The sequence below is a fragment of the Vicia villosa genome, unplaced genomic scaffold (genome assembly GCF_029867415.1).
Source record: "Vicia villosa cultivar HV-30 ecotype Madison, WI unplaced genomic scaffold, Vvil1.0 ctg.000011F_1_1, whole genome shotgun sequence".
Lineage (NCBI taxonomy): Eukaryota > Viridiplantae > Streptophyta > Magnoliopsida > Fabales > Fabaceae > Vicia > Vicia villosa.
In genome coordinates, this window is record NW_026704941.1 from 1,608,940 (window position 1) to 1,620,956 (window position 12,017).

Consider the following 12,017-nt stretch of genomic DNA (forward strand, 5'->3'; position numbering starts at 1 on the left):
AAAACCACACGATTTTTCTACAAGAAAATGTTGTTTTACAAAAGAAGTCATAGAATGCAATTAACATGCACAACAAAAAACAACCTAACCCATAACTTCAATATATTGTTTGATTAAGTGGAAAGGACAGCATAAGAAATGAGTGTAATCAAAGGAATGATAAAAAAAGTGTTTCCCCCATTTGATTATCTCAAAGCTGTACAAAATTAAAAGTATAATTAATTAATTTTAAATAATTGAATAAAATTGTATATTTAAATATAATATCATTTATTTGATCTTGATTTTTTATTACAATACTAATTCAAACAAGAGAAAAAAAAACAAATTAGGAAGGTAAGTTTAATATGTCTTGGTTTGTGAATGAAGATTTTTTTAAGAAGAATTTTTCATTTTTAATCTTTTTTTATATTCAATTGTGACATCAAATTAATTTATTTATTTATTTTGTAAATCTTCAATTTTCTCCTCCGTTACTTTATATTTAATAAACAATTATTAGATAATATTTTATTTTTGTTCTTTATACTTACTCTCGTACCAAACACTTAAAAATTATATTGCTTTATATATCCAATAAAAATTACAAAAGAATATTTTTATTTTAAGTGAATGTACCGACTAAACTCGGCTACAAATATTTTAGTTTTAAATTTTAATGGTTCATTTTGAGGTTCATTTTGAAGACTCTTTGTATTGAATGATTTTTTTTTAAATGAAGTCATGATTTCTTTTACAAGCAAATGTAGTTTTTCAAATAAAGTCATATAATTTAATTATCATGCACAAAAAATAACTTAATTCCAACTTTAACATTTAAAAAAAAAAAAAAAGAAGAGGAAAGATATTACACAAGAATATTTACATCTTTTTTATTTTTATCTGTATCTCTAGTACTAAACAACTATAAAAAAATTTCATTTATGTTTTCTCTCTTTTAAACTAATATTCTTATTATCTCTTTTATTCATATGCTTTTCATTATAGAATCAAATTAAACACAAATACTATCATGAGCAATTCATACTTTCAACATGCACAACAATAAACAACCTAATCACAACCTTATATGTTGTCATGAGTAACACATGCTTTGAAAATCTTTCAAATAAAAGCTCTTCCAAGTTGAGTACTTTAGTTCTACTCGCTAGCTGTACCATAAACACATATTTTTAGATTCTCAATTTTTATATTGAATTCACATATTCAGAATCAAATTTTCATGCATGGAGAAGAGAAACTTACTAAAAGATGAAATATTTCTTCAACACCCTTATATTCTTTCTATTATTATAATTTTGAGTTTTGTTGTGATGGATCCTTTTCATATGGGTCCAGTATCGCAACATGAATTTAAACCAGTGAAACACGACATCGCACCGTATAAAAAAGTCATGGAAAATTGGCCTAGGGATAACATGAGTAGGCTAGGAATTCATGGAAAATTAGAATTTGAAAATCAAGTATTTGGACCAGAATCACTCGAGTTTGATAACATGGGTCGTGGCCCTTACACCGGTTTAGCTGATGGCCGCGTTGTTCGATGGATGGGGGAAGAACATGGTTGGGAAACATTTGCCATTGTTACGTCCAATTGGTGAGTATCAACACCATAAAAAAATTCAATATACATATGGAACCCGAATTTTATATAGTTATTTAGTGACTACACTCATTCACGTAGTAAAGGAATTTGTGATCATATGATCTCAAGTGATCTTGACTACATGATTCAGATCTCAAGTTCATTTATTTTAGTTTTTAAAGAAAATAAAATTGAGCTTATTTTTTAGATTGCTCAAACAAGGTTTGAAAGTCGCAATTCCTCTGGTTGTGTGAATGTGTTCTACAAGAATATATGTTAATATTTTGGTCTATACGTCTTTTTATACTAATTGCAAATTTTATTTTTTGAAGGACTGAAAAAATTTGCATGAGAGGAAATGATTCAACGACATCAAAGCAATGGAAGCATGAGAAAACATGTGGGCGTCCCCTTGGTTTGAGATTTGACCAAAAGAGTGGATATTTATATATAGCAGATGCATATTATGGTCTTCTTATGGTTGGACCAAATGGAGGGTTAGCTACACCATTGGCAACCCATATTGAAGGGAAGCCTATTCTTTTTGCAAATGACCTTGATATTCATAAGAATGGATCCATCTTCTTCACAGACACCAGCAAAAGATACAATCGAGTGTAATTTCTTCTATTTATATTTATCCATATTATTATGTATTTATTGAGATTTCAAACTCCTTGGAGTCAGAAATCCCTCATATTCATGCAACCATATCATTTATAGTCGTTGTCTTCATTAAAAGCTAGACTATCTAATCTTGATCCAATGGTCAACAATATATTGACATGAAGTTTATATCATTTATATTCAACCAAGTCTTTATGAAGTGTACTATTGTTTGCAGTGCACACTTTTTTATATTATTGGAAGGAGAAGCAACAGGTAGGCTTCTAAGATATGATCCTTCAACCAAAACAACCTCAGTTGTCCTAGATGGTCTTGCTTTTCCTAATGGAGTGCAAATTTCTAAAGATCAATCATTTCTCATATTTACTGAAACCACTAATTGCAGGTCCTTTATTACTTATCTTCCTGATTTATTTTCAAGTGTGTGTGATAAAAGTTCAAGTAACACTATTAAGGTTTATGGTTATGGTATAATAATATAAACAATGTTCCTTAATATTAAATATAATTGAGGTTAAATGTGATAATGCAAACTTAAGGTTGCAACGCTATTTTTATTGATGTTGCAACCCTTTTTTAAATAAGTAAAAAACTCTATTTAACACAAAATTGAACCTCTACAACTTGTAATATGATGCTACATCTATACGGGCCATTAAATTAAGAGAAAAATATTATATTTCAAAATGTAATTGGCCCAGCACCAAACTATAACTATAGAGGATCTACGTTTGATTAACTAATAATTAATTATTCATAACTTTTTAATGACAGGCTAATGAAGCTTTGGATAGAAGGTTCTAAATCTGGATTGGTGGAACATGTAGCCGACCTTCCAGGATTTCCAGACAATGTAAGAATAAATGAAAAAGGACAATTTTGGGTGGCAATCGATTGTTGTCGCACTGGCGCTCAAGAAGTTTTGAGCAATAATCCATGGTTGAGGAGTATTTACTTTCGCTTGCCTATAAGGATGAGCATATTGGCAAAAGTGATGGGGATGAAAATGTACACTCTAATTACACTTCTAGATGATAAAGGAAAAATTCTTGAAGTGCTTGAAGATCGAGAAGGCCAAGTGATGAAATTGGTAAGCGAAGTTAAAGAGGAAAAAGGAAAGCTTTGGATTGGAACGGTAGCTCATAACTACATCTCAACCTTACCTTACCCTTAAAAACATGACTTTATCATCATTATATTAAATTTCTCTTTGTCCTCATTTCTTGTATCTTCAATTAGAATGTTCTTTTTAAGTAAAATTAAATTAAATGATATAATTGCTTAATTTGTATTCATGTAACAATATTTTAGTTAATCAAATAATTTTTTCACTCCATACTCTACTATATAATAACCACTGTATTGTGTTTTTGTATAAATCACATATTTTTTAAGGAATTGTAAAACTTAGTATTTGCCACCATGGTTCCACACAATTCAATTGATTAATCAATACAATTACAACAAAACAATACCTAATTTTTATTTTAAAAAAACAATCACAAACCAGATATATTATTGTAGATGTCATATCTATTTCTAAAGTATTTTAAGTAGAGATGTTCATGGACGATTAATTTCCATAACCAATCCATAACCATAACCACATATAATCCATATGTTATAATCGGTTATTAAAACCAATTGTTATAGCCGGATTCTATTTTTTTGAAATGGTTATAAACATTTTAAGTAGAGATGTTCATGGACGATTAATTTCCATAACCAATCCATAACCATAACCACATATAATCCATGTTATAATCGGTTACTAAAACCAATTGTTATAGCCGGATTCTATTTTTTTTAAATGGTTATAAACATTTTAAGTAGAGATGTTCATGGACGATTAATTTCCATAACCAATCCATAACCATAACCACATATAATCCATGTTATAATCGGTTATTAAAACCAATTGTTATAGCCGGATTCTATTTTTTTGAAATGGTTATAAACAGGCTATATCTATAACAAGTTGATAGTTTAATTTTTTTATTTAAAAAAATTCATTTTATTTTTTTAAAAAATTAAAAAAAAAATCTCATTTTATTTTTAAAAATATTGCGTAAAAAAATTGAATTTTTTTTTCAAATAATTAAACTCATATTTTTTTATTAAAAAAATTTGAACATTTTCTTAAAAAATATCAAAAATTTTATTTAAAAAAATGTTTTTTTTCATAATTACAAAAAATTCGTATTTTTTATATTTTTCATAATAAAATTATAAAGTTTTTTGGAAATTTTAATTTTATAAGAAAATTACTTTTTTTTCAAAAAATAGATTTATTTAATTTTTATTTTGGATATAGATTTGATTAAAACTATATTATTAATATACTGAAAATATGAATTTGGTTTATTTTAATAATTAACCGGCATTTAAAATCAAATTTAAATAAAGATATGTATAATCTAAATTTCAAGTTGCTAGATTCTAATAGTTGAACAATAGAAACTGAGTAAAAAGTATTAGCCAATGGAAGAGCTATATACCCTATAAGAAAAATATAAGAGTCAAATATGTTAAAATCGTCAATAAAATTTGTTTGAAAAATATATGAAGATTTCTCAACCAACTCCATGCCCTTCTCACGCACCACCGAATTGTCTATTTTGTCCTCGTGCTTCCGTAGATGCATCTTCGGAAACACCTTTTTTTTTGTTAAACGTTGTTTTGTTCCGTAGATGCACCTACGTAAGTCTTCCGCATGTGCATATATGGAAAGATTTTGGCGTTATATCTTGCGCCAGACCTTTCCTCTCCCTCATTCTTCACATTTTCAAACTCAACTCTCTTAACCCTCATACTCTCTCAACCCTAAACTCTCTTTCCCCTACCTCAAAATCGATATCAAGTTCGGCTACATTGTCAACATCAACTTCAACTATCTATCAAGTTCAAAGCGATATTTTAATCGGTAAGTTTTTTGAATTTTTAGTTATTTTAGAGTAGTTTTAAAATTGAATTAGAATGTGTTATTTAGGTGTAAAAATGAATTGATAGGTTTAGCAATAGTGTTTAGAGACAATGTAGGGGTTGTTTGAGGTTTTAAAAGGACGATCAAGCCACAAAAATTAAGTTTGTAGTGGCTGGAACTATACTCAGACGCCATTGTTGCGTTTTTGAGTTTCACTTGCTTCCGTAGATCCATCTACGGAAGAGATGGACGTTGGGGATTTTCGTAGGTCCATCTACGGAAGCACCGAATGTTTTTGTAACTAACATGCTTCCGTAGGTCCAACTACGGAAGCACCCAATGTTTATGAAACTACCATGCTTCCGTAGGTCCATCTATGAAAATAGTATTTTTTTAATTTCTTGTTTATTTGTATTTCATTGTTCATGTACGGTTACCTATGCATTCATTATGACTCACAGACCAAATAGAGATATACATGGGAGGACTGCGCAGCATGCATCTGTGCGTCGAGAACGGGCGCGTGTTATATCTCAGGTGACTGATGGAGCTGCTGTTCCACCTGATACACCCGCTACAGCCGGGCATTCTACTCCTGTCCCAGTTGAGGGGCTCTCAGCTGCTGTTCCAGTTCATACACCCGCTACAGCCGGGCATTCTGCACCTGTCACAGTTGAGGGGCCTTCCCCGTCTACTACTACTTCACGGAGGCCCCCGGATGATGCCGAGGGTTCCTCACATATGCCACCCCCGCAAACGTCGTCGTGGCAATACTTCTACTTCTACTCCTACTCCTGTGTCTGTGTCTGTGACGGGCGATGTAACACCCCAAATCTACCCCGCAATTAAGCGAAAATCAGAGTGCATTTAAAAATATTCAACATATAATGGGATGTCACATTTCAACTTAAACGAACAGATAACTCGTATTTCATTTAACATAGATACATATCATTCAAAAACACAACTTTATTCAACATGAATCCAACTTCAACTTAACATTTAAAATCAACTTAAAAACATCTTCTATTCAACTTAAAATAAATGTTAGATTATAATACAACAACCCAAACAATAACGACTATCCCCCCCGAGTGCTACATATCAGAGCCAGACCCTCTTGAATTATCAAAGAGCAACATAAAGACTTCACATAAATAACCTTGAATATCCACTGCTAATCTTCTCGAGTACCTGCCCATTTCTCATGGTAGGGGAAATATCAGCAAGGGGTGAGATATCTTACAATATAAAGGAATGCATGATAAATAATATAGCAGATATAGATCATACATAATTTCACCACTTCTCATCACATAACATCTCACAACAATTTTCATCGCAGAACAACTCATCAATATAATACAACTTTCAACACGACAACAATGTCATTAATCAATTAGGACAACATATTCAAATCCACAATTATAATATCATCACATCACAACAAACATCTCATCATCACGTCACAACCAAACATCTCACCATCTCAATAATCCAAACACAATTCAAATGCAATTCAATGCAACTCAAATGTGACTCAAACTTATGCAAATGCATGTGGTACCATTTGGAGTAAAACTCCCAACTTAAACATTGCCACTTGGGCCATCGTCGTTGGCATCTTTCAGGCTAATAGTCATTGCCATCTTCCAGGCTAATAGTCGTTGCCATCTTTCTGGCTAATAGTCGTTGCCATCTTTCAGGCTAATAGTCGTTGCAATATTTTAGGCTAATAGTCGTTGCCATCTTTCAGGCTAAAAGACACATATGTAATGGATGAGACACAATGATGTACATCCAAAAAACACACATTTACATCACATCACAACATCGACTAAACACCATTACTTTTATAGTAATTCATCACTTCACATTCACGTCACTATGTTGTATCATCATACAACAATGTTTCACTTCACAATACAACTTATCAACATTGACCATAGGGTCTACAACAACAACAACAACAACAACAAATTCCACATACTAGCAACAACGACAACAATTTCATCATACTAATAACAACATCAACACTAATTCATCATGTTAACGACAAACATCAACAATTTGTCTTATTAACAAGAACATCAACAAGCTCATCATATTAACATCAAACATCAACACATTCATCATATTAACAACAAACATCAATAATTAATCTAATTAACAACTACATCAACATATTCGTCATATTAACAATAACATCACATTACACGAATCAGGTAACATCATAACACAATATATTTAACTTCCTAATGAAAACATATTTTTTTGTTAATTTATCACAAGACATCATTATCGGCTCACACATATAAAAAACGTACGAATAATTGCATATAGCATATAACATCATTATCAACTTACACGTATCAAACACTTACAAAAGTATAAGTCCTATTAAATAATTCTTCTAATGTCTGTCAATCCATGTCTTTACGGTATACAAACATACACAAAACATTCATCTTCGCAAAACATCATTAAATCGGAAAATACAAACCAAAAAAAGGTTTCAAAAAGATATCCAAAGGTTTTCAAGTCATATTCATCCGAAAGACATCAATTAGAGCTTCACGGAGGTTCAAACGACACTTAAAAAGGAGTTATAGATCAAAAGATACATCATTTCAAAGTTACAAAAAGTTTTACACAGCAGGGTCCGCTCAGCGACCCTCTAGCGAGCTTATGGAAACTCAAATTCAATAAACCAGCTTGAAGCGGGCTTGTGCAGACTAAAAACAATAACTTTCAGTTTTCGTAGCTCCGCTTAGCGGACGTGCGATTATGCAAAAAATAACAAAGCGAACAGACCTGCATAATCCCACTTCTACCACACCAAACCCTTCTCAAACAGCAATTAGAAGCATATAACAATACCATCTAACATCATTCATAAACAATAATCATTCAAAACATGTTTTAAACCATAATTTCATAGAAATCTATTACAAATCCGAACAATACAAAACTATGAAATTGAAAGGTTAAAGGTTGAACACAAATCACAACATCATCCATTCATCTAAACCTCTAATAATACATCAAATTCGCAGCAAAACATTTATCAATTTCAACATTCATCAACATTTCAATTCTTCACACATTCATGGATTTCAATTATGAAACCTAATCTCTATCATACCCATCATCATGTCAACCCTTAGAGAGTAAGAACCTCACCCTTACCTTAGCAAAAGCTTCATCTTCACCAATGGAGTTCTTCCCCTTTATGCCCTAGCTTTCCTCTCTTATTCTCTTCTTTCTCTTCTTTTTCACCAAAATGAGTTATGAGACTAAATATCTAAAACATTAACTCTTATTATCTCACTAATGGGCTTAACCCATAATCCATCTATGGTGTCATGTTTCTACCACTTAGGCCCAATACTACTAACTTCATTATATTATATATCCAATAAATCACAAAACACACTATAAATAATTAAATAGTCACATAACATAATCGAATATTATTCCCAATAATATCCCACAACTACAACCGATCCATAACTTAAATAATACCAACTCGCAATTATATTTCTTCGACTAATCCGACCATAACTTAACTTCTCAAATCAACACATTAATCCAACTACGCCTTTAGAATAATACCGATAAATCTAAACTTCAACTAATTCCAATGAATAAATCCTTGATCAATTTAATTAAATAATTAATTAAATTTGGGGCGTTACAGGCGATGCAGGATCTGTTGTGCCACCTCCGCATGGACACGAGGATGAGCCGGTGCCAGAGCCTATCTGGTACCCTGGGGGTCCTATAGACGCATCCCTTTTGACAGGGTATGACGATCATACAACTAGCGTATATGGGATGGAGAGGTAAATTTTATTTGTTAATTACTATTTATTTTCGTCAGTTCTGACCTTGCTTATTACTAACCGTTTGAATTTTTAAAAAATTTCAGAGTGGGGATCCCCAGAGGTTCTACAACCATGGACAGAAGATTAAAGATCTCACGCAGCCTGACGAACCATGGTTTCAGGAGGTACTGGAAGCTTCAGGCATGAGGGACCTTTGTACGCTCGGCTACCATACTATATATAATGGTATGCTTGCGGCCTTTGTGGAGAGATGGCATCCTGAGACATCCTCATTTCATCTACCCGCGGTGAGATTACCATCACCCTAAATGATGTGGCATGCCTACTTCATCTACCTATCAGGGGTACCCTCCTTTGTCACAGTAGGCTGACGAAGGTGGAAGCTCAAGAGATGCTGATTGCTGAGCTAGGGGCTGATCCCGATGATACCCTTGAGGAGGTGGAGAGGACACGAGGGGCCCACGTCAGGTTTAGCTTCCTGAAGAGACAGTATGCTGCGGAGATCACTGCGGCACAGCAGGCTGAGGGGGACAATTTGGAGCAGGCTACACACAGAGAGCGGGCGTTGAGATGTTACTTCCTATTTCTGATAGGCACTCAGCTCTTTGTGGACACGAGCTTGACGTACACAGTCGTCGCCTATCTGACGTACTTATCGGATATAGCACGTACCCATGAGTACAACTGGGGAGCGGTTCTATTGGCGTACAGTTACCACAGACTTGGAGAGGGATGCATATGGAAGGCAAGGACAGTTGCGGGCAGCTGTACTCTTTTGGTGGTAACAATCTTACACTCTTCTATTTTTTTATAGTACTTTAAAATAATTGTGTTTTTTTTTAGGGTTGGATACTACAACATTTTCCAAACATTATTGGCTGGGGAGAGGTAGAGGAGTACACAGAGGTCATGCCGCATGCTAGTTCTTTCACCCCCCTTAGAGGGAACCAAGTGCCTGATCCCTACAGGCGCTGTCTCGACCGGATGGCCGCAGAGGACATCAGGTAGTGCTGCTATGATGAGCAGCGGGAGACGGTTCTGTTTGACGAGATAACTCTGTATTCTGGATGGTTGACCGCCAACTCGACCATTGTTGTACGCTATCTTCCGGAGCGCATCACGTGTCAATTTGGATATGAGCAGACGATACCCCGCGATCCTATTGTCTCAGCTCATATCGCCATGACTCGCAGACAGTTAGATGAGGTCTTTGCAGATTAGGAGCATCACACGGTCCCTAAGGAGGCACGGGCGACGAGAGCAGAGCACGACTAGAGCTGTGCCGAGGGGTACATCACTTGGTACAACAAAGTCTCACACCCATACATGCTTCCAGCTGCAGAGGGAGGTCCGTCCATACCAGCCCACGAGGAGATTCTCCGTGCGCATCAGGCTCAGTTGAACCACACTCAGGATCTTCTACCTCTGTGTCATCATATAGCTTACAGGGGCATCGAAGCCATTGCAGAGGGTTTATTCCCTGATGGGACTGCTTCTAGGCGTGTGCTGGATGATATGATCAGGCTGACAGAGAGTGCATTTCTGTGCCGTCGACATCGTGCCAGGACCCGTGGGATACTTGATACTTGGGGTAGAGCCAACAGACACTTGGTGGACTCGGAGTGGATGGTACGCAGGATGACACCCGACATACTAAGTAGTTATATTAGATGATGATAAATATTTTATTTTTGTATGTATTTGATGATGTACTCGACACTTTGACTTTCATTATTTATATATTGTATTTTTATTGGTCTACCTACTGTTGTTTTTTAATGGTTTATATTTATGAACAATAAAGCAACAAGAAAACATTGGGTGATCTACAAAACATTCAAAAAATTCATAAAATAGCAGACTGTTCCGTAGATGGATCTACGGAAGTACCTTTGTTTCAAAAACATTTGGTGCTTCCGTAGATGCATCTACGAAAGTATTGCTAAACTAAATATAAGGTGAAATTAACTGTGTTTTCTTTTGTTTTATACGCTTCCGATGCATTTACGGAAGGAATTAAATTTTTTCAAAATATGGGGTGCTTCCGAATGTGCATCTACGAAAGCTGGGAACAAAATTGAAATTTTGCATGGTGTGTAAGATAACCTTAGAGTGGGTTGAGAAATAGTCAAATATATTAACACCTTCAATATAATTTGTTTGAACAAATTGAGTTAAAGTTAAAAAAAATTTGAGGTTTCCGCCATAGTATAAATAATATCATAATAAAATTGAATTTATTCAAATTTATATATATTTTATAATATAAACAATTTTTTTTACTTATTTTCTTAAAATTTCTAAAATAATTTATTAAAATAACTTATATAAAGTAATTTAATTTTATTCAATCATAAATGTCTGAAATTGTGACACTTTCCAAGATTAAAATAACAAAGATAGTAGATTTTTTTTCAATAACCAAATTTTAAAAATAAAATACAAAACAAACTAATATTTCAAGAAAATTATCCATCTAACCATATTTGGGGATGTTTTTCACGTAGGCGTCATCCTACATGGCGCCTCTTATTTTTTTTTAAAAAAATTCTTGTTATCTGTGGATTTTCCTGCGGATATGGTGTTACCTGCGGATTTACTTACGAATTTACCTGCGAAAATATTTTATGTTTGGTCTGCAGATAAATTCGCGGATAAATGCGCAGGTAAAGCCGTAAATAATTGAAAAATTAAAAAAAAAAAAAAGAGGCGCCATGTGGGATGTCGTCTACGTGAAAAACACCCCAAACAGATGGATAATTTTCTTAAAATATTGGTTTGTTTTGTATTTTATTTTAAAAAGTTGGTTATTAAAGAAAAATCTTCACAAAGATAAGCTGTTAATGAAGAGCAATTTTTGCATGAACACGACCCTAAATCCACATTCTTAGGCACAACCAATAAGAAATAGTCTTTCTTAAATTTATTTTAATTTTTAATTTTGTTTTTAATTGGATTCATGGGGTGGTTGAGATTATGAAGGAGAGAGAAAAATTAATATTTATTTTTTAATTGATTAAAATTCTGTGATTGA

General features: G+C 33.4%; 1 protein-coding gene across 1 annotated transcript; it reads left to right on the forward strand.

Moving 5' to 3' along the window:
• Positions 1-1,226: 1,226 nt before the first annotated feature.
• Positions 1,227-3,386, forward strand: LOC131621755 (protein STRICTOSIDINE SYNTHASE-LIKE 13). Its single transcript, XM_058892804.1, has 4 exons — positions 1,227-1,597; positions 1,918-2,202; positions 2,430-2,597; positions 2,987-3,386. Exons 1-4 carry the CDS (start codon positions 1,227-1,229, stop codon positions 3,384-3,386), a joined length of 1,224 nt encoding a protein of 407 aa, XP_058748787.1.
• The last annotated feature ends 8,631 nt before the right edge of the window (positions 3,387-12,017 follow it).

What these genes read in the sequence shown, in the direction of transcription:
- LOC131621755 (XM_058892804.1), top strand. Translation starts at nt 1,227, where the DNA reads ATGGAGAAGAGAAACTTACTAAAAGATGAAATATTTCTTCAACACCCT. An exon ending in GCCATTGTTACGTCCAATTG is followed by an intron (nt 1,598 to 1,917) that starts GTGAGTATCAAC and finishes TATTTTTTGAAG; the next exon opens with GACTGAAAAAATTTGCATGA. An exon ending in ACTGAAACCACTAATTGCAG is followed by an intron (nt 2,598 to 2,986) that starts GTCCTTTATTAC and finishes TTTTAATGACAG; the next exon opens with GCTAATGAAGCTTTGGATAG.